Here is a 26,597-nt window from a genome sequence, read left to right as displayed (position 1 = left end):
ATGTGCGCACAGTGCATGTTACATCATTTTAAATTGCAAACACTTTAATATTTTAAATGCAAAAAAACTCATATGTTTCGATAATTTTATGATTAAAGAATGAAACTGCTGAGATAATATGAAGTCTTTTACAATAGACTGTACTATGGCATTTTTTTATTACATGTCATTTTTATGGCAATTTACAATTTGTATTTTTTTAACATTCTTTTATCCAGAGTGACATCTATCTGACGGTACATACTACATGAGGTACGTAGGTATTATACTATGATTTTTTTGTGACAGAACATATCACAGTATTTTTTGTTAAAAAAAAAGAAAAAAATTAGACTATTTTGTCTTTTTTATGACATGCTCTATCTACCAAAAATATTTCTGCAAAATACTAATACCTTTTTCTGCTGTGTACTATACTATGAGGTTTTTACCACATACCTTATTGTGATTTTTTTCTTGTCAACAGACTGACAGTTTTTTGCAACATACTATGCTAAGATATTTCCTTTGACATACTGTACTCATGTTTTTTTACATCATAGCACACCAATATTTTTTTGTCACATACGAGCTCAAACTTAATTCCTAATGCCAGCATATACATCACTAAAATATCCAGGTCAAAATGATTCAGGAGAACCCTGTTCATCCAGTAAGAGAAATCACGTCAGACCATATTATAAATGTCAGTCTACATGTACTATATTTAATATTTAACACAAACTGAGTTCCACACAGTGAAATAATGAATCATAAGTCTCATCAAGTCAATGAATCGTAGAACATCGCTTTTCTCATTTTTACAGCACATTTTACTGATGATTTACTTGTCAACATAAACTATAAAGTGTTTCACATTATACTATATCACAATATTTTGTTGTAAAATACGATACTATAATGTGTTTTTTATGACACGGTACATCAAAATATTTTTTCAAAAATACTTCCACCCTGTTTTTTACAGCATACTATGAGATTTTATTATCACAGACTTTACTATGATGTTTTTCTTGTCAACACACTAAACTGATGTTTTTGTGACAAACTGTACAAAGATATTTCCTGTAATATACTGTACTAATGTTTTCTTATGACATAGTATACCTTTTTTTGCCACATTTTAGCTCAAACCTAATTCCTAATGCTAGCACACACAGATCAAAATAAATCAGTCAAACCCTGTTCATTTCAGTAAGACAAATCACATTCCAGAGCATATTACTGCTGTCAGTTTACATGGAATATGTTCAATATTTACCACAAACTCTGAGTTCCACACAGTGAAATAATGAGTTAAAGTCTCATTAAGTCAATGAATCATAGAACATCACTTTTCTCAATGACTAATGAATAAAAACAACAAAACTTTTCAAAAGTCACTGCTGTCCATTTATTTCAACAAAGGATGTGATCCAACAAAACAGGTCCACTGCTGGTTTTCCTGATCTCTTCTTTTCAGTTCAGTCCGTAGAACTCAAAGAACCACTTCAGGTTTTCCTGCTAATACAATGAACAGTGGAAAAGGAGGAGGGAGGTGGAGGCCTTTAAAGTTGTCAGGGTTTCAGAAGGTGAGCTCAAATGCAGGGAATGAACAGGTAGGCCGAGTGGTAAGATTTAGAGGCTTTATTGCCAAAAATATAATAATCAACACAGGATTCAGTTAGCAGACAGAGGCTAAGCGGAACTACAGAGTGGTAGAAGACTCGCTGCTGCTACTCGTGGCTAGGAAGACGAATGACAACCCAGACTTACGGTAAGTATTTCTCCGGTAAGAACTGAAGCACTGTAAACTTAAACAAAACCAAAAGGATAACAAAAAGCAAAGCCAATGGCTGATAACTCAAAAGATTAAACAGAATTTCACTCAAAATCAAAACTTAGCTCAATACGCAAGCGAGAAGCAAGGATAAACTCAAAGCGCAGCTTAAGGCTGGTACAACTCAGAATGAGACACTAAACTCGAAAGATAACTAGACGTAAACGAAAAACTCAAAGGACTCTGGATGCTTGGACAGGGTCCCGGCCGTGGAGAAGTCTGGGGTTGACTGTGACGGAGGGGATGGCTGACATGGACGCTGGAGGGAACGGTAGGTGGTTGCCGTGTGGCATCGGAGGAATCCAAATGGAGAATGGAGCGATCTCAGACGGCATTCAGAAGTTGCTGCTGATCAATAACTGCGACAGAGAGGAGAGCAGAATTGCTTAGAGGCACACAACGAGAGCGGAACAAAGACTATAAACACAAGAGTTAATTACTAGTGGCTTTTCACGATCCAGCACAGGAGGACGAGTGGCGTCGGCTTTTGTGGTCGTGGTGGTGGAGGCTGATTGGCTGGGACCGCACGTGCCTTCAATCCAGCAGCTGATCTTAATCAGCTGCAGCTGTTGCAGCAGCCACAGAGTGCAAAACACCTAAAAAGGAAAAAGGGGAAGGGAGAGACACCGTCTATGGCAAGCCGTTTTAACATTTAATACCTAGATTGCACTGTCCGGAACTAAGACTGCGGATATCCACAACTCCATTCTGACTATGAAGGACTGAAGGAACCAAAGAATCTTATGAAACATGGACTCACTTCAGTTTCATTGAGTTCCTGCTGTGGAGCCTGAATTTAATATAGAATCTAAACTGTAGTAATGAAATACTCTAGTGTAGAAGTAATCTGATTACTGTGAGGGGATACAGTTTGGAATCATTTGATATTTCAGGGATATGACACAATAAAGGTCTTCACACAGGTTTTCTTGTGTTATATTTATTTGAATAACATACCAGAGAACACATGAAGTACATGAAGTACTTTTAGATGAATCATGTTTAATTCCAGATTTATCACTTTTTAATGAACTTTTTCCATCATTTCTGAGCCTCAGAACTTTATCAGTACAGCAGATAGAACCATGATATTTAGGAGGAAAAACACATTTTATACAGAATGTGGACACGGGGAATTACACTGGATATCACTGGATGACACATTTCTCCTCATTCAGTAATTTCTGGATTTCTACCACAGTGGCAGCAACAGCAGCTTCAGTTGGACTCATTGCAGTTCCAATTACAGCCCCCAACCCATCAGCGTCTGTTGGTGAAGCATCTTCCTCCGTTCCTCTGAACCAGGGTGTTGATCTTCTTCAGCAGCTCTTTGACCTGAGAGAAATCCTTGGATCTGTTGTTAAAAACATGATATGCTCCCCAACACTGACTGATGAACTTCTTCAGAGCTGGGTTTCCTTTTATTATGTCTTCTATGGACTTTCCGTCTTCTTCCAGATCGTCTCCACGGGTGAACAGGGCCATGGTGTGTTCTGCTGAATTCTCTCCAAACAGCTCCTGGATGAGTCTCACTGTTTGCTGTTCTTCTTCAGTGAATCTTCCTGCCTGGATCACCACCAGGAACACATGAGGACCAGGAGCAGAGAAGGAGATGCACTTAGCGATCTCTAATTTCACCTCATCATTAGATTGGACGGTGTCAAACAGACCTGGAGTGTCGACTACAGCCAGAGTTTGAGCTCCAAACTTGACTGTTTCCTTCTGACACTTTGCTGTCACAGAAGCAGAAGATGCAGTGGATTCAAAACATCTTCTTCTGATGATGGTGTTTCCTGCTGCACTCTTTCCAGCTCCAGTTTTTCCAATCAGGACCATCCTGAGATGAGCGACCTCTTTACCTGTGGGAAGATAAAACACAAACTATCAGCTGCTGCTGAGAGATAATTGGTCAGGATGAATGATAAGCTGCTGGAACACAGCTGTCAGTGTCCACAGTGTTCTACATCAGCAGATATATGACTAAACTAAGAGGAAGCATCCAGAATGACTAAAAAGTGAAAGAAAATGTTCACACATACTGAAATAGTTGACTAAATGATAAAAAATCCCAGAATGATTCAAAACAGCTTAAAATGAAAGAATTTGTGGACAAGGACAAAACGTAGTGAAATTGCTACAAAATGAGAAATAACTATCACACACAATTCAAAGTCTAAAATTAAATATATTAAAATTGTCAAACACTACAAAAATTTGTCCAAAATCACAAAAGGTTCACTTTTCTAACATTAAAGTTGTCTGAAAAACTAGAAATGATCAAAACGCCAACAAGTCCAACAGTCAGACAACATGCATAAAGTAATCAGATTACAGTCAGACAGAAGTTCACCTCCATCATAGTAAAGAGTGTTTAAAGCTGGAAATGTTCTCACCAGACTGAGATCTACTGCAGGACATGTTTGCTTCTTGGTTGAAGTGGAGTCTCTTCTGATGTCTTCAGTCCTTTGGCTCGTGTCTTCCAGAGACCTGATAGCGTGATTTAATGCTTTGCTTTTTTACTGTCTATAGATATGTATAGAATCCTGATAACACTCTGCACTATGAGACCATGTAGTCAAAGTGAAACTAACAAGTGAATGAGGAAAGAAACTGTCTCTCTGAACCGTCGTGACTCTGTTTCCCGTAAACCAACACTTTATTCTAAAAGCCTCCACCTCCCTCCTCCTTAGCTGGAAAACCTGAAATGGATTTTCTGACCTTTTCCTCTGCAGCTTTCAGGCGACTGAATGTCCAGGAAATTAGAATCACAACAGAAAGAGATGCAGATCGAACTTATTGATCAGTTCCTCACTAAATGCAGCTTCTAAACAGCGGTGAGACTCTAAAACATGTTAATAATAAATTATAACTATTCCTTTGTTTTGTTTTTTTTGGTCAACTGTTGCGTTTTTTTTTTTTTAGAAAGCCTGAATCAGAATCCATTTTATCACCAAATACATTTTTATATATGAAAAGTTTGAATCAAATACTGACAAGAAGAAAAGTTTAAAGTAGCATAATGATGATGATGATAATAATGATAATAATAATAATGGATTAGATTTATATAGCACTTTTCTATTAAGGCACACAAAGCGTGTTCAATGGATCCATTATTCATTCACTCACACATTCTCACTCTGATGGTGGTAAACTATATTTGTAGCCACAGCTGCCCTGGGGCAGACTGATGGAAGCGTGGCTGCCAATCCATGCCTACGGAGTAGTAGCACTGGAGGCAAGGTGGGTAAAGTGTCTTGCCCAAGGACTAGGGCTGCACGATATTGGAAATATGTGCGATATGGGTGTCAAGAACTGTGATATCGATATATATTGCGATATTGGCTATTAGTGCCATTGTCCGATGTGATAGCCACTTGTTTCTCTTCTTGCAACCCCGAGTTCGTCAACACATCCCGCTGGGCAGCCGCCATATTTTCACCAGTGTTGGAGTCCGGAAAGTAGGAGACTTCTCGGCAGTGTGTTTTGAGTTCGAAGCCATTTGTGAGAAAGTGAACAGTAAAACTCGTGTCAGGCTCAGTAGTACGACTGGACCATAAATCTGTGGTGCTTGCAAAGAAATCCACATAATTTAGCTCCGCTTTTACAAGCCCGAAGCATGCCTCGTACATCTGCAGAATGATGACTTCGGAACAATAGTTCCGTGATGGCACTTGGTATCTGCGGCCGAATTCTTTCAGCATATCCAAAAAAACCCTTCTTTGCATACGGCATTAACAGAGAGTGTGCATTTCATGGTATAACGTGTAATGGCCGCAGTTAAACCTTGATGGCGCTTGGCATAACAGATGAAAAACTTTAACCAGTTGTTGTCTGTGTGCTTGCCTTTTCGTTTGTCTGCCTTCATCAGAGTAGCTCGTGGTGTTTTAGATTGTAAGAGAACGTCATACAGTTCCTTGTGGTTGTGTTCGAGTTGGCTGTGCAGATTTGTAGTGTTTCCTCATGACGTAGCCAAAATTTTTCGGCATGACTTGCAAAGTTCTTGCGTCTGTGACTCGTCCTGTCTCCTAAAGCCGTAGTACTCCCAAATTTTGGAGGTGCGGTGTTTTTTAGGCACAAGTTGTTCATTACAGGCGCCTTTCTTGTGTCTTGCCATGTTGTGTTGTGGCGCTTTCCCTTTCCGCTGGTAGCAAAAGTGCTATTCGGGGTGTGGGGAGGGGGGGTTTAAGGTCACGCTCAATTGGCCACAAGAAAACATCTATGCATGCAAAAAGCATAATTTATACATCTAAATAACCATAAAATTATTGCACAACTTTGCAATATGGATATCGCACTTACCATTTTCACAATAATGATATTTTTTGATATATCGTGCAGCCCTACCAAGGACACAACCGCACGACTCGGACAAAGCGGGAACCGAACCACTTCGATTACTGGATAACCCGCTCTGCCACCTGACAGACTTTACTGAAATCTTTTCCTTGTCAACATACTGAAGTATGGTGTTTTTTGCAACATATGATACAAATGCTTTTTTTTTTTTTTTACAACATACTACACCAAAAAATGTTTGCCACATACTTACTATGACATTTTTCTTGTCACATACTTTACTATGACATGTTGTTGTGACCAGGCATGTGCTCCAATGCAAATGTGTGGCAAACATAAGTTGGCATAACTGACATGTTTTTAACTTGAATGTGAACATTTTAGCTTTAACTAATGTTAACATTTTGCTCTGCTCTTATTCCACTATACACTAATATTGAGTCTGCTATGTGATCACCCTCTCTGGATGCTGAAGACACGGAATATATAGTTCAAACCTAATTACTAATGCTAGCATCTACATTACTAAAATATCCAGGTCAAAATAAATCAGTAGGACCGTATTCATCCCAGTAAAAGAAATCACATTTGAGAGCATATTACTAAACTGTCAGTTTACATGTGCTATGCTTAAGATTTACCACAAACTGAGTTCCATTCATTCATCCATCCTCTATACACCGCTTTATCCTCTCTAGGGTCATGGGGGGTGCTGGAGTCTATCCCAGCTGACTCGGGTGAAGGCAGGGGACACCCTGGACAGGTCACCAGTCTGTCACAGGGCTAACTGAGTTTCACACAGTGAAATAATGAGCCACAAGTCTCATCAAGTCAATGAGTCGTCGAACAGCATCACTTTTCTCAATGATTAATGAATAAAAACAGCAAAACTCTTCAAAAGTCAATGCTGTCCATTTATTTCAACAAACGATGTGACAAAACAAAACAAGTCTCTGCTGATTTTCCTGATCTCGGTTTTCCTGCTAATACAGTGAACAATGGAAAAAGGAGGAGGCAGGTGGAGGTATTTAGAATAAAGCGTTGGTTTACGGGAAACAGAGTCACGACAGTTCAGAGAGTTTCTTTACTCATTCACTTGTTAGTTTCACTTTGAGTCACTTCACTTTCAGTAAAAAAGCAAAGCACTGAATCACACTATCAGGACTATATAAGCTGTGAGCCAAAGGACTGAAGACATCAGAAGAGACTCCACTTCAACCAAGAAGCAAACATGTCTTACAGCAAATCTCAGTCTGGTGAGAACATTTCTAGCTTTAAACACTCTTTACTATGATGGAGGTGAACTTCTGTCTGACTGTAATCTGATTACTTTATGGATGTTGTTTGACTGTTGGACTTGTTGGTGTTTTGATCATTTCTAGTTTTTCAGACAATTTTGATGTTAGAAAAGCGAAATGTGTCATTTTGAACACATTCTTTCCTGTTTGACAATTTTAATCAATTATATTTTAGACTGAGTCATTTTTGATCATTTTTTTCTCATTTTCTAGCTTTTTAAGGTATTTTGGACACATTTTTACATTTAATGTTTTTTCTTTGTACACAAATTTTTTCATATGAAACTATTTTGAATCATTCTGGTACTTCTTTATCATTTTATCAACTAAGTAATTATGGACATTTTCTTTCATTTTTTTAGTCATTCTGGATGTTTCCTCTTAGTTTAGTCATACATCTGCTGATGTAGAACACTGTGGACACTGACAGCTGTGTTCCAGCAGCTTATCATTCATCCTGACCAATTATCTCTCAGCAGCAGCTGATAGTTTGGTTATTATCTTCCCACAGGTAAAGAGGACGCTCATCTCAGGATGGTCCTGATTGGAAAAACTGGAGCTGGAAAGAGTGCAGCAGGAAACACCATCATAAAAGAAAAACGTTTTGTATCCACTGCATCTGCTGCTTCTGTGACAGCAAAGTGTCAGAAGGAAACAGTCGAGTTTGGAGCTCAAACTCTGGCTGTAGTCGACACTCCAGGTCTGTTTGACACCGTCCAATCAAATGATGAGGTGAAATTAGAGATCGCTAAGTGCATCTCCTTCTCTGCTCCTGGTCCTCATGTGTTCCTGGTGGTGATCCAGGCAGGAAGATTCACTGAAGAAGAACAGCAAACAGTGAGACTCATCCAGGAGCTGTTTGGAGAGAAGTCATCAGAATACACCATGGCCCTGTTCACCCGTGGAGACGATCTGGAGGAAGACAGAAAGTCCATAGAAGACATAATAGAAGGAAACACAGCTCTGAAGAACTTCATCAGTCAGTGTCGGGGAGGATATCATCTTTTTAACAACAGAGCCAAGGATCAATCTCAGGTCAAAGAGCTGCTGAAGAAGATCAACACCCTGGTTCAGAGGAACGGAGGAAGATGCTTCACCAACGACATGCTGCAGGAAGCTGAGAAAGCCATAAAAGAGAAGCAAGAAGAGCTGATGAAAGAAAATCCACACATGACGGCTAAAGATGCAAGAAAAGAGGCTGAAGGAGAAAACTCTTTCATTAAAACTGTTGGTTTGGGGGCTGCAATTGGAGCTCTTGCAGGTCCAGCTGGAGCTGCTGCTGGAGCTCTTGTTGGAACTGCTGTGGCAGGTATACAGAAATTAGTGAAAGGGAAGAAATGTGTCATCCAGTGATATCCAGTGTAATTCCCCGTGTCCACATTCTGTATAAAATGTGTTTTTCCTCCTAAATATCATGGTTCTATCTGCTGTACTGATGAAGTTCTGAGGCTCAGAAATGATGGAAAAAGTTCATTAAAAAGTGATAAATCTGGAATTAAACATGATTCATCTAAAAGTACTTCATGTACTTCATGTGTTCTCTGGTATGTTATTCAAATAAATATAACACATGAAAATCTGTGTGAAGACCTTTATTGTGTCATTTCCCTGAAATATCAAATGATTCCAAACTGTATCCCCTCACAGTAATCAGATTACTTCTACACTAGAGTATTTTACTCCATCAGTTTAGATTCTATATTAAATTCAGGCTCCACAGCAGGAACTCAATGAAACTGAAGTGAGTCCATGTTTCATGAGATTCTTTGGTTCCTTCAGTCCTTCATATGTCCACCTTTATTTCTGATGACACACTCAGTCCTCCTCCATGATCTATCTATCTATCCATCCATCTATCTATAATTTTTTGTTCTCTTTCCTTATTCCTTTTGCTTTGCAACTGAGAACTGGTTCTCAAACAGTTCTACCTGGTAAGATAAAGGTCAAATAAAATAAATATATGGTTGATCACGGTAAATCTTTTCTTCCATTTAGGGTTAGTGTTTCAGACAAAGTTATTATCATATTATTGTATTTGCTCTGATTACTCATGTATTTATTAAAGAATGGTACATACTTTACTCACACTCCCAGAGTTTATAAACTTATGAGCACAACTGTGAAACAGAAAAAAATGATGTGGAGTCCAGAAACCTGTGTGGAGCAGTAACTATGATCAGACACAAGGTGGCAGTAAAACCCTTCAAACCCACCAGCAGAGACAGAAAGAAGCTGCTGCTGATGACTTCAGATCTTTAAATTCTTTTACTTATTGTATCTGAAATAAGAAGCCGCTGCGTCTGAACTGTCACTGTTAACATCAAAGAGTCTGAATAATTCATTGAACTTCTGTAAATCTTCAACACATTCCTGAACCTTCAACAGTGATGTCCAAAACAGTGAATCTTCATTCCAACCGTCTCCTCTTTTAATTCAAGACTTCAGAAACTTAGTTTTCCTTCACACTCACCTCTGATCCATGTTTCCTCATCAGTTTATTGGTCCACAGACGAACTGAGGTCCAGACTCTTCCTGTGGAGCTTCTTGTTTGAACCACCTGATGGGAAATAACGGCAGAAACATCCCTGATTAGTGAACAGTCTGACAATCAGGAGAACCTCAAGGAACTCTGGGAGCATTCAAGAACCCTGAAGGAACCTTTAATAGATAAATTCAGAGAAAATGTTGATGCAGGAACCAAATAAAAACTCAAAACTGGCTCTTTGTCAAGTCACACATGTACCAAACTGAGACTTTTCTTCTGTATTTACACTTTTACACACATTTACACAATATTTAATTTTGAATTGTGATCATTTTAACATTTCAAATGCAAATAAACTAATGTGTTATGCTAATTTCATGATGAAAAAATGAAACTGCTGAAATATTATAATGCTTTATTTTCACATGAAACTATTCATAAAAAACTCAGTATTTACATAATATATTAAATCTATATTACCTATATCTATATATCTGTACAAAATCTGCTGAGGAGGGCTTTTATTTTAATAGAGAGAAGTCAGTTTTTAAAGCCCGTCACAGGTCAGGATCGTTTTTTAATTAGCTAGTTCAAAACAAACAGGAATTATTTTAGGTCATAGCTTCATGCCAAAAACCTAAATCTCTCCACTTTATATAGGAACATCTAGAAAGTTGTCAAATATTGTGTTTGGGGGGTAAAAATGCTAAACGATAATAATAATACAGAGTTCATTACGGAACCTCAAACCACACTAACCGGCCTTTGTATAACTATTTTGAACTGAAAAGGACTTTAAAACATGATTTTACGATTTAAAATATAAGTGTTTTTGTAACAGATTTTAACTGGATGTTTGGGTTTGTTGTTTTTTTTTACGATTTACAGTCATTCTGGAGATTTTCCGCATATTGTTAAATTACAGATAATCAGTGGAAAAATCACAGAAAAAAGATATAATTCACGCCAATTGTAAAAGAAAAATTTAATGTACACATTAAAAATCTGTATTTTTCTAAATGTTAATCCATTCCTTTACAACCAAACATTTTACTGCATTTAAATCATCTAAAGTATAATTATTTCTTAGATATTTGCTATTTTTGTAATTTTTTTAAAGCTTTAGTCCTTTTTATTTGTTTTTTTAAACTATTTACTTCTGTGTAGTTTAGTAGCTTTCTGTCGAGTATTTAAAATTCATATGTAATATTCTCTGAATTTGGCTTTAATATAAATACATATGAATTGTATTCTCTGTGTTGCTGTTGGTCTTCTGTAGCTGTTTTCATTGTTCAATAATTCCCTGTAACACAGAACCAATAGATGTTTTCAGAGCAGTCTGGTGTGTTTTCAGCTTCTGATCTTACCTCTGTTGGACCTTCTGACCTTTTCCTCTGCAGCCTTCAGGCCACTGAATGTCCAGTAAATTAGAACCACTGTGACAGAGAGAGACGCAGATCGAACTTATTGATCAGTTTGACCTTCGAGCTTCAAATCTGTTCCTCACTAAATGCAGCTTCTAAACAGCAGCGAGTCGACTGAAAACAGAAAGACAAAACAGAGGATTTCAGATTTAACTGGTCACATCACAGAACTGATGTTGATTAATTAATTCATCCATCGCTTAAATTTTTGTTTTTATTTGACCTGTAAGTTTCTTAAGGCTGGAAATGACATTAAACAAGGCAACTGGAGACATTAAAACATGTTAATAATAAATATTTCTTTGTTTCTTTTTTTGGGTCCAAATTGAAATGGTTGTATTTATATTTTGAGAAAACCTGAATGAGAATTGATTTCATCACCAAATAAGTTTTCACATATGAGGAGCTTGATTTTGTATTTTAGCGCATAAATACTGACGAGTAGAATATTTTTAAAAAACATGAAAGATGACAAAAGCAAGTGATGTCAGTAAAATGAAATTTAAAAGTAGTCTAAGAAAATCCCAGGAATTATAAAAGCAGTAATAGAAATATTTACAACATGCAGGAATGTGTAAGATTGTACCGTCTGTCATACAATAATGTTGTCAGAAATCTGCTGTATTTAGCTGCATGTTGCTATTTCGAATCAAACTGTTCAGTTAAACACCAGGTTTCTGATAATACACTCCGACCTTCCTTTAACACAGAATACAGATGTCAGATATTTGCAGGACAGTTAAATAGATTTATTCCTCTGAGTCTCGAAGCATCGACTCACTTTCTGCTGCTCATTACAGACTCAACGAATAGATTTTTCTTCTCCTGAACAGAGCAACTACATCCTCTTGTCCTCACTTGAAGAGATGTCCTCGATTTGTCGTTACTGTTCTAATTTTCTAAAAAAAAAAAAAAATGTCTTCACTAGGCAAGATGTCTTTAGTTTGTTATTACTGTTCAAATGTTCTAAAATATGTCCTCACTAGGCGAGACGCTCTCAATTCATTATTGCTGTTTTAACTTGCTAAAATATGTCCTCACATGGCAAGATGTCCTCTTTTGTCATTGCTGTAATTTCATAAAATGTCCTCATCTTTTTGTCATTGTTGCTGTCATTTCTAAAAATATGTCCTCACTTGGCGATATGTCCTTTGTTGTCACTGTTGTTGTAATGCTGTAAAATGTCTTCAATTAGCAAGATGTCCATTCTTGTCATTACTGCTGTAATTTCCTAAAAAGTCCTCACTTGGAGAGATGTCCTTAATTTGTCGTTGCTTGTCTAATTTTCTAAAATATGTCCTCATTTGGTGAGATGTCCTCGATTTTTTGTTCCTGTTTTAACATCCTAAAATATGTCCTGACTTGGTGAGATGTTCTTTGTTGTCACTGTTGTTGTAATTTCATAAAATGTCCTAACTTGGCACAATGTCCTCGGTTTGTTATTGCTGTTCTAATCTCATAAAATATGTTCTCATTTGGTGAGATGTCCTTTTTTTTGTCATTGTAGTTGCAATTTCGTAAAATGTGTTCTCAGTTGGTGAGATGTCCATTCTTGTTGTTATAATTTCATAAAATGTCCTCACTTGGCAAAGTATCCTTTGTTCATTATTTCTGTTCTAATTTCATAAAATATGCCCTCATTTGACGAGATATACTCCTTATGCCATTGTTGTTGTAATTTTGTAAGATGTCCTCACTTGGTCAGATGTCCTCAATTTGTTGTTGTAATTTCCTAAATAAAAAAAAAAAGAACAACCTTGCTCTTTTGCCATTGTTGTAATTTCTGAAGACATGTCTTCAGTTGGCGAGATGTCCTCTTTTGTCATTGTTGTTCTAACTTAATAAAAAATGCCTTCACATGGTGAGGCATCCTCGATTTGTTGTTGCTGTTCTAATTTCCTAAAATATGTCCTCACTTGGTAGGATGTCCTCTTTTGTCATTGTTATTTCCTAAAATACGCCCTCACTTGGCGAAATGTTCTCGATTTGTCATTGTTGTTCGACTTTTCTAAAATATGTCCTCATTTGGAGAGCTGTCTTCAGTTTGTTAGTTTTGTTTTAATTTCCTAAAACATGCCTTACTTGGCAACACGTCTTTGGTCTGTCCTTACTGTTCTGATGTCCAAAAAGAAATGCCCTCACTTGACAAGACGCCCTTAAATTGTCGTTGCTGTTCTAACTTCATAAAATATGTCCTCATTTGTTGTCTCCTTTTTGTCATTGTTGCTGTAATTTCTGCAAAAGTGTCCTCACCTGGCATGACGTCCTCAATTTGTCATTGCTGTTCTATCTTCCTATAAAATGTCCTCACTTGGAGAGATGTCTTTGATTTGCTGTTGCTGTTCTCACTTCCTAAAATAAGTCCTCACTCGGTGAGATTTCCTCTTTTTGTCATTGTTGCTTAAAGTTCTTAAAATATGTCCCCACTTAGCGAGATGTCCTAGGTTTGCTATTGCTATGCTAACTTCCTAAAAAAATGTCCTCACTTGGCAAGATGTCCTGTTTTTGTCATTGTTGCTGTAATTTCTAAAAAAATATTTTCTCATTTAGCATGAAGTCCTCGAATTGTCGCTGCTGTTCTAATTTCCTCACATGTCCTCACTTGGCGATTTGTACATTTTTTGTCATAGTTGTTGTAACTTCCTAAAATATGTCCTAACTTGGCAAGATATCCTGATTTGTCGTTGCTGTTCTGAAGCCCTAAAAACATGTCCTCACAAGTTGAGATGTCCTCAGTTTGTGATTGCTGTGCTAACTTCCTAAACACTGTCCCCGATTTCATTTTATAAAAAGATCTTAAAATCACCTAGAAACTGTGTGGCTTTCTATTTTCTGACAGAGACACTGAGGTTTGATGATATCGACACCTGATGAATAAATGTATAAAAACAGTTGGTCTATATTATTTATGGATGGCTCCAGTTTATCTTTTAATTTGGTTGTGAAAAATAATTCGGCTGCAGAACTGTGAAGGTTTTTAATTTAGAAAATAAATCCAGAAGATGAAAAAAAAACTGATTGGAAGGTGAAGGTTTGTCAGATAAATCAGATTTTATTATGTTCAACTCTTATCTGGTTTATTGAAAAATCCAAATAGAAAAATGTATTTTCATGAATATAAGAGGAAGAACTGAGGAGATGCTTAAAGCTGCTTTCACATTTGTTATTTCTCCATCATCATCTTGATTCTCTGCAGAAACCTGAAGGTAGAAATGTTACATATCAGACTGACCTGAGGAATGTGAATGAATTAATCTTTAAAACCATGAAAATTAAAGACTTCCTGTTCCTGTTAATGAACATTTAGCTGCTGTAACTGTCTGAGCTTCAGTTGGTGTCTCACAGAGTTAATTCCTCAAAATGCTGCTGTGGTTATTTTGCATCATTTTAAGTTTTTTTCTGTGGTAGTTTGATGTCATATTTTGTGGCTGTGCCTCTTGGTGACTTTGTGTTTCTTTGTGGTGAGTTTTTGGTTATTTTCCATCATTTTATGGTTTGTCTATGTCTCATTGTGGCAGTTTGATGTCATTTTTTGTGATTGGGCCTCTTTGGTGATTTTGTGTTTCTTTGTGGCAATTCTGCATCTTTTTGTGGTTGTTTTGTGTCTCTATGGTTGTATTACGTCTCTGTACTGATTGTGTCTCTTTTCACTGTTTATATGCCATTTTGTTGTGATTGTGTGCCTTTGTGGTGATTTTGTCTATTCCTTTCTGTGTCTCTTTTTTGAGATCGTATGTTTCTAGTTTTGTGTTCTTGCTTAAATTTAGTATTTTTTATGGTCATTTTTGTTTTGTGTCTTGTTGCTTTTTTAGTGAATTTGTCTGTGGTTATCTTGTCTCTTGTGGTCATTTTGTACCATTTTCAGGCGATTTCTCTTTGAGGCCATTTTTTTGGTCTCTTTGCGTCTCTTTTTAGTGAACATTTTGTTCCATTTTGTAGTTGTTTGTATTGTTTACAAGAATAATATTAACACTGTACTCAATTCAGTAATCTTCACATCCTACAGCAGAATGCAACAACAAACTGTCCTGTAATTAAATAAATTGGATCCAGTGAGACTATGGAGCTGCTGTTGGTGTTTCGCTGTGATTTTCCAGGATGCTGTGCTGCAGTGTTTGTGTTGTTCAGTGTCTCTCCACATGACAAACACTGGGACTGAGATAAATGGATGTTTGTGCAGCAGCATCACTTCACAGCACAGCAGCAGACACACAAACACACAAAGCTCAGTGTGTGTGTGTGTGTGGGTGTAATTACTGTGTTGAGCTGATAAACTGCTCTCAGAGGACGGAGACCAGGAGGAGGTGGTTTATTGATTCACTCTGACAGATTCTGTACTTCATCTGGACAAAGCCGCTTGTAAATAAACACCGACCTGCTCAGGTTGGAGGTTTCACCACAATATTAGAATATAACATGGAAAAAAACCCAAAGCTGCTGCATTAGCTACAGTTACTTTCTTGATTATCAGACTTCTACCTTCATACTGTGAATATTTCCAGAGTTCCAGGTCCTTGAAGTCCAGAGAAGTGGGTCCAGATTTATCATTTTTTAATGCACGTTTTGCAGCTCCAGAGTCCTCATCAGCTTCACCTGGCAATCAAAGCAGGTACAACCCTTTAGTTTAGTGAAAACCAAACCATGACACAAAACAACTACAAAATAATGTACGACCTAAATGTGACGCAAAATGACTAGAGAGTTGAAAAAACACACAAAATTATCAAAATATGACCTAAAAACACCAGCAAAAAACATAAAACAACCAAAATATGATAGAAAACAACCACAAAATTATGTGAAACGGCCAAAACATCACTAACAACAACCAAAGCATGGTAAAAAAATGACCACAAAATGACTGAAAATGACCAAAATGTCACTAAAAACAACCAAAACACGGTACAAAATGACCACAAAATAACGTAAAATGACCAAAACGTCTCTAAAAGCAACCAACACATGGTATAACATGACCACAAAATGACTGAAAATGACCAAAATGCCACTAAAAACAACCAAAACATGGTACAAAATGACCACAAAATAACGTAAAATGACCAAAACGTCTCTAAAAGCAACCAACACATGGTATAACATGACCGCAAAATGATGCAAAATGACCAAAATGTCACTAAAAAAACAACCAAAATATGGTACAAAATGACCACAAAATAATGTAAAATGACCAAAACATCTCTAAAAGCAACCAACACATGGTATAACATGACCACAAAATGATGCAAAATGACCAAAATGTCACTAAAAATAATAAAAACATTGTATGACATGATGCAATTTGACCAAAACATCACCTAAAACAGCCAAAACATGGTACAAATCACCATGAAATGACAATAAATGATCAAAATGTTGTGAAACTCTACCAAGCTGTGATGCAAAACAATCACAAAATGATGTAAAATGACCAAAACATCATTAAAAACAACGAAAACATGCACCGAAATGGCCAATAAATTCCATCAATTACCAAAGCGTCACTAAAAACAACCAAAGCATGGTGCAAAATGACCACAAAATGATGGAAAATGGCCAAAATTTTACTAAAAACAACTAAAACATTAAACAAAATTAAAAAGCAGCTCCAGTGTCCTGATCTGCTTCACCTGGTAATTACTGTCATTAAAATCAATACGTGCAGCTATGGTTGAGTGAAAACCAAAACAACCACAAAATAATGTAAAACCACCAAAATGTGACACAAATTGATTGGAAAGAAAAAAATAAAAACATCTAAGTGATACCTAAAAACACCATAAAATCACAAACAACCAGACTATGGTGGAGAATGACGTAAAATGACCAAAATGTGGCTCAAAACGACGACAAAAATCCTTCTAAAATGTTGGGTTTGTTGGAGGTTAATGTTCTTTATTATCTGAATCAGTTAGCTGGGATGCTAACTGACAGACAGTTGCTGTTGCTTAGCAAAAAGTATCTCACACACACGCCCTATCACTGTCATTAATCAGCGAACAAATGGTAGCATCAGGCGAGCTACCAGAGAGACAAACATTACGTTTCCTCACTTTAAAACGGAACAAATGGAGGATGATGTCGTGACTTACCCTGCTGATGAGCTCCTTCATCGGTGACTCAAACATGATACCGTTTCAGGTGCTCTATCATTATCGTGGTGTTCCCGTGCCATCTCATTTTGCAAAGCTTGCATGTTACGCATGTTTGTTTTTGTTTAGTGAAGCGTGAAATGCTCCCACACTTTTGAGGTCTTTGGTCAAACAGTTTTCTCCGTGTTCGTCATGTTTCATTTGCAAAATTTACTTTTCCTTTGAAAATACCGCCTCCGCTCTGCCTCCATCTCATTCTGTTCAAGTCGCTCTGCAGGTGGAGTTTTTAAAAACAAAAAACTGTATTTCAGTCAGCCAGCATTGACAAAGCTCTGTCGATGAAGTAGACGACTCTACGACATGGCGAGTGACGCATAAATCAAGCAAAATAACAAATCAATAATAAAATTTGCTGCCAACGGTTTTAATGATCAGTTTTAACAATTTAATCGATTTGCTGTTGTAACCCGTGTACAGCCACTCTATGGTAAGGATTTCTTGAGAATGGTGGGTGCTCGGGTTCGTGAATCTAAACATAACTACTAAATAGATAATAGACATCAAATAAAGGTTCTAATCAAGAATGAGACCCAGAGTGTTTTTTTAGTTTTGGACAAATTAAATGATTAGAGGCTGGGTTTAATACAAGATGTGCTCAAGTAATTTCTCCAACACAAAACATACACAATCAATAAAACAGAAACATGAAGAAGACTTTCTCCTCAAAACAAATTAATACTCTTTTGTCTATTCAGATAAATCTTGTTGGTTTCACCCTCAATTTGTCCCCAAACAGTCCTAATGACCAGTTACAGTGTTAATCTAAACGTATCCCTCTCACAACCAACTACAAACAGAATCCCACTACAGCTCTAACCCCCCAGTGCCCATGTCCAAGACACAAAAACAAAAACCACCAGGTCACCAGAACAACAGGACCAAGGGCGGGAACTTTGCCTCTAACGTTAGAAGCAGCAATGGTGGGCCCACACACACAAACACACTCAAATTCATCGCTGCGACCGTTAGACCACACACATACAAGCGCAAACTCACACACAAACACACACATTTACACACACATGCAGATTTATTCAGACTCAGTGATTCTCTGTGGTGCCAACAAACAGCAAACGTAAAAATGCTGATATTTACATGTACAATGAGAACCTCCTTCCTCTGATTTGCTTCAAACTCGACACTGCACTTCCTCAAGACCCCGGCGACTGACACACCAAGTTTGGAATGGATCGGATGAACGGTTGTTGACATAATTGAAGAATACACACGACGACACACGCACAGATTTCCTGGTTTAGCAGAGAAGATGGAACATTCTAGAAGCAGAGTTCTAGAATCTTCTGCTGATCCTGAAGTTCTGAATGGGTGTGTGTGTGTTCCCTTTTGCTAGGCAACGTCAAAGGCAAATGATCAATGGTGGCTGTGTTGAAAGTCTTTAAACTTGGGGCAGGTCAGAACCTTTCACGTACTTTCAAGAGTCAGTGCAGCTGTTTTCTTCGAATGATCGGAAGGCGACCAGCATCGACAAACGACAAACTTTCTTCATTTCTGGAGATTCAGGTCTCACAATGTCTCAGAGACAACAAGCAGAACGTGCAATTCAGTTCACCACTTCAGAGACACCAGCTCCAACCACAACACGGGCCAACGTGGTCCAAAGTGAGGCCGGGGCCAAACAACCGGTCATCCAGAGCGAAGACCAGGCTCAGCTTAGGCTGAGTAAGGCTGAGGTCTCACAACTGAAGCAGGAGAACGCGCTAGCCTTATTTTTGACCCAGCAGATTTGGTAACTTTTTCTGTTAATCCATAATAAAGTCATAAAAGAACCCAACTTCATGAATGTTTTTTGTGACAAAGAAGTATCTGTTCCCGTCACTCTATCAGAGAAAAATCAGAGTTGTAGAAATAACTGGAAACTCAAGAGAGCCATGACATTATGTTCTTTACAAGTGTATGTAAACTTTTGACCTCAACTGTATGTATTTTTCCACATTTTCAAACTTTTAAACGGGAGGGTTAAGCAGATTTAAGTGAAATAAAAAGTATCACACACGCACACACACCCTATCACTATCATTAATCAGCGAACAAGCAAACGCTAGCATCAGGCGAGCTAGCAGAGAGACTGAAGTTACGTTTCCTCACTTTAAAACAGAACAAACGTAGGACAATGCAGTGACTTACCCTGCTGTTGAGCTCTGTTCATCCTCATCCGTGACATGTTGCGTTTCAGGTGCTCTATCGTCATCGTGGTGTTCCGGTGCCATCTCATCACTTTTGTAAAGCTCGCATGTTACATGTTTTTTTTTTTTGTGAAGCGTGAAATGCTCCCACATTTTTGAGGACAAACAGTTTTCTTCGTGTCAGGCACGTTCCGTTGAATTTACTTTTCCTTTGAAAATACCGCCTCCACCTCGCTCTGTTCAACTCGCTCTGCAGGTGGAGTTTTTTTTTTCAAAAAAACAAAACTTCATTTCCGTCAGCCAGCACTGGCAAAGCTCTGCAGGTGAAGTAGACGGCTCTACGACATGGCGAGTGATGCATGAATCGTGCGATACGAGTCGATAATGGAATTCATCGCCAACGCTTTTAATAATCGATTATTATCTATTTTATCGATTCGTTGTTGCAGCCCTAGTGATAACAGTAGTGTAATGTGACCACAAATTATTTAAATTCCTTATTTATATTTTCATACTGTCATACTCTGTTTGTGTATTTACTGTGTGCTTAAATTCTATAATTCGTTTTAAAAAATACCAGTAATGACATTATATTGTGTACAGTAACAACAAAACTGATTCTGATTCTGAACTGTACATGCTTCTGTTGTGCACTGACTGTGCAGAGAAAAAATAACAGAAAATGAAGAGACGTAAAACAGAGAATGAACCTGCTTAATATGCTGTCTGATTGGCCATAAGCTCACACACATTACTCACAGGCAGCTTACACATGGAGAAGAAACACAAGTCAGAATTCAAGTCACGAGAAGTTTACATAGAAAGAGGTTTAAGGTTATGAGACTCACTATCATAAATGTAAGTCAATTAAATTCAAACTATTTTTTCATTGTTCGTAAAATGAGAGAGAAATGTAGGGATGTAACGATTCACTCAAGCCCCGATTCGATTCGATTTTCGATTTCAACTTCCCGATTTCGATTTTTTTCGATTTTATTTTTACTTTTTTAGAACCCTATTTACAAAATCAATATGACACTTTTTTAATACCAAAAGGTTTTTCTTTTATTTCAACATCTGCATTTAGTTCCAGTCTCCACTCTCCAGCTATTTCTCAGAAAGAAAACTTACAGGACATAACGGTGTAATAATCAATGCCAATGTTTTTTCTCTGCAATATTGACATTGTATTAGACTGCAACTTCTTTTTAGTACCAGAACTAAACATGAAAATAAACGGATGTAGATGTACTAAAGATTTGTGAACACAAGTCCATCTTTCTTTTCTTTTGAAACACTTTTTAACATTTGAACGCCTGCATTCATGCATGCAACTTGCTATTACACAATGCAGCTGGAGAAACAGAAGTTGAGATCATCAAAAATAGACTAGTGCTTCTTCTTAGGCATATTTTTTTTAAGAAACACCAATATGTCAACATTCTCGGGCAAAAGTTGAGATCTTTGCATAGTAACAATGTCCCCTGCTGTTGAGAAGACTCGTTCACTTGCTACTGAAGTTGCTGGTGTGGTGAGGCATGACTTTGCAAGTGGAGAAAGTTTTGGGTAGTTCCTACCATGCTCATTCCACCAGTCCAGAGGGCAGCTCTTGAGAGGTGTGGGTTCTTCACTTCTGTACCTGTTGATTTCTGTTTCCACCATTTGAATGTGGTCTGGAGCAGCATGAACAGTTGAATCAAAAGTCCCTTCTAGAAGATCTTCTAAGGCTGTCTTCTTGGCGGGAGGGGGTTGTGGCTGCACAGTGTCTGCCTCCACTGTAGGTTCTGAAGCACTGGGTTCTGCTCCTCCATCACTGCTGGTGTCCTCTTGTAGGCTGGACTATAAATCAGTAAAACACAAAAATAGCTTCTGTTTTTCTTTCTTTTTTTTTAATGATAATGCTGTTAAAACATTATCTTTTATATTTTACAGAAGTAAAGTATATTTATAAAGTTATATGTTATATATTATAATCTTATAAATAATATTTTTTATATTTAAAACATTAAAGCTTGAAATTAATACCTGATTGAGTAGCTGCACAGCTTTATTCTTGATCCTGTGGAAGACATCCTGGCGCTGGTTTTCCTCTAGATTGGGTAGGGTGCGAAATCTGGGGTCAACTGCAGTACACTCCAGCAAATAGCTGTATTCCCTTGTATACCTGTCTGACAGATTGCTCAGTATAGCTGCCTTCATTGCCGTCACTGTGACAGAGTCTTCTTCATTACTTTCCATGCTTTGCTCAATCATGTATTTTAGAGGGACAATGAGTGACACTGTGGGATTGTGCTCATCACTGAGCACAGTGGTGGCTGTTTTTAAAGGTTTCAAAAGTTTCACAATGTCCTCGGCATCTCTGATGTCTGAGTTGTCCAGCGTGTCGATTTCACGTGCATTTCGTCTTATGTCCGCGCTGAGAAGAGCTGCTGCAACCGCGACCTGTTGCTCCAGATAGCGTTCAACCATGTCCAGACTGCTGTTCCAGCGGGTCGTAACATCCATAATAAGCTTGTGCTGGTTGCCTTGGTCAAGCGCCTTTTGTTTTGAAGTTAACACAGCGGTTGCAGAAGGGCTGCGGTGAAAAAAAGCCACAATGCGCCTGATGCGACCTAAGAGACGAGAGACCCGGGGGACAGCCAGACCAGCCTGCGTCGCCAGGTTCAGGGTGTGAGCAAAGCATTTAATATGGGGCCCGAGTCCAGCCTCTCTCACGGCAACGTCCATGTTTCTTGCGTTATCAGTAACAACGGCGATGCTATGTTTTGGTCGATCTAGTTTCCACTCTGCTACAGCCTCTCTCAGTACTTGGGCAATGTTTGTCCCGGTGTGGGTTTCAAAAAGGGGACGCGTTTGAAGCACAAAACTGGCCATTTTCCACTCTGGGGTGATCACATGAGCAGTAATAGTGAGGTAACTTTGCGTTGCTCTAGATGTCCATCCGTCTGTTGTAATCGCCACACTATCCGCATTTTCAAGCACTGGAACAACATCAGCTTTGACTTGCCTGTACAGTTCGGGCATCACCTTCTGACTGAAGTGGGGGCGGGACGGCAGCGTGTATTTCGGCTCTAAAGTTTTTATCATGTCCTGGAAGCCTTCGTTTTCCACGGTTGAAAATGGGCTCATGTTTTTAGCCATATACACAGCGATGGACCGCGTGATCGCTTTGGCCCTTGCACTGGAGTCGGCTAGCGGACGTGCAAATACATTCCCCAGTGTAGTTTGTCCCTTTGCTAAGCGTCGCTCCTGTGGGGGAGTCAGCGGCAAACTCAGCTCACCGTGGTGTCGGCTAAGATGCTGTGACATGTTAGTCGTGCAATTTGTGTACGACAGCAGTCTCTTACAATGCTTACATGCAGTCTTTGTCCTGTCAGTAGTTTTCTCTCCATTTTCTTTTGTAAATACTGGGAAACCAAAATGCTGCCACACTGCAGACTTTAAATTCACTGGAGGGCTTTCTATCTCGAAGTCGTCTTCTACCGCTGCCATCTTTGCGTCTTGTTTGTTTGGTGCCGCCGCCGTGGTTATACGTAATGCGTAGTGACGTTCAGCGCATGCGTAAACAAAGTTTCGATGCTTTTATTTTTTACATCGATGCGCATTTTACGCAGTTTACATCGATTTTAAATCGATTTTCGATGAATCGTTACATCCCTAGAGAAATGTTAAACTACCATGACATTCCATACAACATGCATCAACTTACTCCTCTGTCTCCTCCTATTGCAATGGCCGCTTGGGTGCAGTAACTGCAACGACCAAAGAGGGAGACGGAGAGCAAAACATGTTTTTCTGGCTCAAGCCTTTAGAGGCAAAAAAAAACAAAAAAAGGGATCATTTTTCTCACTTGGGTACAGTACATTAGGTGGTGATAGAGAGTAAAACGTGTGTACACTCAGAAAATATAATTTTTTTAGGGTTTACTGTCTTTGTGAGGTCCAGTCTGAAATTTTGTCAGAAGCATATGGATGACCTCATTGTAGTGAAAGGTAGGTTGGACCTCACTCCAAGGGTTAAAAATTCACACTGGTCCTCACAATGATAGCTGTACAAACACACACACACGCCAAGTTTACTCACAGTCTGGAGCTCAGTCTGAAACCACAGGCCTGTTTGGTCCAACAAAACACTGAGTGCGCTGAAATATCCACGGTCCAAGGGCAGGAGTGTGATGCCGCTAGCCGTCGCGCTAGCATTAGCCGCGCTAGCTTTAGCCGCGCGAGCTTCCATTCGCCCGCTTCTAGGGATGAGCGAATACACCATTATCTGTATCTGTATCTGTATCTGTTCACTCACCTACATTATCTGTATCCGTATCCGTATCCGGAGGGGGCGGGGCCAAACCCGGAAGTGGGCGTGGTTTAAACCGGAAGTTTGTCTATTTTAACCAGAAATATATGGATTTTATTGGTACATTATTTTTAGTCAAACATTTGTGTGGATTGCTCATAAGTTGCTGCGTTTATTGTTTATTTCAAAACTTCAGAACAAACTCCAAATTTAGATTCAAATCAATGTTTAAATCACAAAAGTAAAAGAACAATTTACAGAACATAATTTGTTTAAACACAACATAAATAACTATAAGTGTATCAATGTTTACAACATCCTCAGAATTAAGATTCATAAATTTTTATCACAAATGTAAAGGAACTATTTACAGAACAAGTTTATGGTAAAACTCACAATATGAACATTCTTAAGTGTTTGAAATAATGTTTACATAACATATTTAGAACTGATTTTTTTTCCTTTTTTTCTTTTATATGTATATATATATATATATATATATATATATATACATCTAATTCCAACCATAAATCTTTTTTAAATGTTAAGTCGTAGTATGAATGGACATTTACACAACACCTTCAGAATCAGAAGTCAAACTAAATGTTTCAGATCACAATAGTAAAGTAATAATAATAAATATTTACAGAACAAGTTTACATATACTTGAACAGAACATTTTTCAAGTGCTTAGTGAATATTTGCAAAATAGGTAAAAAATAGGTATTATTTACTGAACAACTTTTCCCCCCTTGTTTTTAATTTTTGATTTTTTTTGTTGTTGTTGTCATACCATGACATTATTTATTAAATATTTTTAATGAATGAACAAATATTACAATGCAAACAGTAAGTGGTTATTTTTGTATACAAGAGCTGCCATATTCAACACAACTTTCTTTAAAGAAAAAAAAAAACAGTTTTTGTGTTTTCCTGTGTGACAGTGAATGTGTGAGAGGGAAAGTGTTCTCTCTACTGACCAAATAGTCCTATGCTGCTTTTTAGATCTTCATTTACTTTAATGAAGACCAGTTGTTCCACGTGGACAGGGTCGAGGTTTGCTCGCTGTGGACTAACCACATTTCCAGCTGTGCTAAAAACACGCTCTGACTGGACACTAGTAGGTGGACAACTGAGAAGGTGCAGTGCAAACCTTGTCAGACTTGGCCAACATTGGAGCTTGCCTGACCAGTATTTTACTGGGTCATCAGTAAGGGTGATCTCTCCATCTGCCAGGTAGGCATCCACATCACCTGATGGCAAATGTTGTGTCCTCATCGGAGTAGCTGACTTCTTTCTCTGAAGGAAGGACAGGACTGAAGTGCTGCTGCTAGTTGTAGGTCTCTCTCTCTCCTCTTCATTTCTTGCAGGTGCAGCTACAGGATCACAGAGCTCCATCCTCTGGCATAATGTTCTCTTGAGTGCATTCACATCAACACTGCTTGGAAAACAGCTGGCTTTGTATCGAGGGTCAAGGAGAGTCGCGAGCAGAAATGTAGAGTTTGCAAAAATGGGTTCGAAACGCCATTGCAGTTCTTTGCTCAAATTGGCTGCAAGTTTCCTTGCTGCTGCTCCTAACTTCTCCACAGACTCAGCTGCACCATCCTGGTCATGCTGCCCTGGGGCAACCAGATCTTCATCATCAGCCATGACACGGGCAGAGGCACTCTCGGATTCCTCACCAGCTGCACATGGCTCACTCAAATGATGTGACTTCATGATGGAGCACAAGCCATGCAGCAGAGGAATAACCTCAGAGATGGATGCACTGTGCTTTGAGAGTGCTTGTGTTACCTCCTCAAAAGGACTCAGAACAGTGAGCATATCTGATGCCAACCTCCACTCATTTGGGTAGATGACTGTTGGAGCTCTACCCATGTTAGACTCCTGTGTCATAATCTGAATAGCATTGCGCTGCTCTACCAGCCGCTGGAGCATATAAAATGTATAGTTCCACCTGGTTTTTACATCAGTTATGAGAGTGTGCTGGGGGAGGTTAAACTGTGTTTGCAGCTCATGAAGTCTGTTGTTGGCTTTGCTTGAGCGATGAATATAGCCAGAAATGCTTCTGGCTTTGGACAGAAGGGATGTCACTGTCCTGTCCTGCTCTAACGCCTTGCACACCACCAAGTGAAGTGTATGAGACACACAACGAATATGCCCAAATTCACTCAAAGCCTTCACCATGTTGGCTGCATTGTCCGATACAACAAACTTCACATTTATAGGCTGTCCAAGAAACTCTGCCCACTCATTAATTTTGTCTTTGAGGCAGCAAAGAATGTTGTTTGCTGTGTGCTCAATGTCCAGCACACCAACATTTAGCAGCCCTGCTTTCCTCTGCACTGATGAATCCTCCACATGTTCACACCAGTGCCCAGTTATACAGAGGTATACATGGGCATTGTGGTTGCTCGTCCAGAGATCGGTTGTGAGGCTGATAACACCTCCATCAGCAGCCTTGAGTGACTGGGCAAGTTCCCCTCTCATTGACTGATACAACTCAGGCACAACAGTTCTACTGAAATGGTGTCTTGATGGGATTTTATACCTGGGCTCTAAATATGCAACAAGGGATTTGAAACCTCTCCTCTCCACTGCAGAGTAAGGCTCAAGATCAAGGCAGATCATTTTACCAATCAACTCTGTAATTTGTTTTGATCGGGGATGATTTGCAGCGAAAGGC

The 26,597-nt window shown here is 38.6% G+C and overlaps 3 protein-coding genes and 1 long non-coding RNA gene across 18 annotated transcripts in view; 1 reads left to right on the top strand and 3 right to left on the bottom strand.

Annotated features, from left to right (window-relative positions):
- The window catches only part of LOC127534328 (GTPase IMAP family member 9-like), a 268,581-nt gene extending 244,725 nt beyond the window's left edge, over nt 1-23,856 (bottom strand). For 2 of the 15 annotated variants that reach the window (XM_051949232.1, XM_051949238.1), the window contains exon 1: nt 23,702-23,856. Coding sequence is in view for 2 of the 15 variants with exons in the window: in XM_051949219.1 (XP_051805179.1) it covers nt 4,213-4,237 (25 nt within the window). In the remaining 13 variants the exon portion in view is untranslated. Of the gene's footprint in view, nt 1-4,212; nt 4,707-9,886; nt 9,974-11,268; nt 14,289-19,619; nt 19,841-23,327; nt 23,424-23,701 lie in introns of those variants that run through there. The other 13 variants (XM_051949219.1, XM_051949217.1, XM_051949233.1 and 10 more) reach the window with 12 other exon arrangements.
- LOC127534336 (uncharacterized) lies at nt 1,612-2,578 on the bottom strand. Its single transcript, XR_007942443.1, has 2 exons — nt 2,260-2,578; nt 1,612-2,178 (listed from the first exon to the last, which is right to left on the bottom strand). It is a non-coding gene; the product is annotated as an uncharacterized LOC127534336 (long non-coding RNA).
- LOC127534473 (GTPase IMAP family member 7-like) lies at nt 7,851-8,769 on the top strand. Its single transcript, XM_051949701.1, has one exon. It carries the CDS (start codon nt 7,951-7,953, stop codon nt 8,767-8,769), a length of 819 nt encoding a protein of 272 aa, XP_051805661.1. The 5' UTR covers nt 7,851-7,950.
- On the bottom strand, nt 20,654-22,593 carry LOC127534327 (E3 SUMO-protein ligase ZBED1-like). The gene is made up of 2 exons (XM_051949214.1): nt 21,644-22,593; nt 20,654-21,457 (listed from the first exon to the last, which is right to left on the bottom strand). Exons 1-2 carry the CDS (start codon nt 22,490-22,492, stop codon nt 21,008-21,010), a joined length of 1,299 nt encoding a protein of 432 aa, XP_051805174.1. The 5' UTR covers nt 22,493-22,593; the 3' UTR covers nt 20,654-21,007.
- Nucleotides 23,857-26,597: the final 2,741 nt, after the last annotated feature.

This window comes from Acanthochromis polyacanthus, chromosome 6 (genome assembly GCF_021347895.1).
Source record: "Acanthochromis polyacanthus isolate Apoly-LR-REF ecotype Palm Island chromosome 6, KAUST_Apoly_ChrSc, whole genome shotgun sequence".
Lineage (NCBI taxonomy): Eukaryota > Metazoa > Chordata > Actinopteri > Pomacentridae > Acanthochromis > Acanthochromis polyacanthus.
Note: the sequence above shows the minus strand (reverse complement) of the source record. Positions and strands in the feature narration are given on the sequence as shown.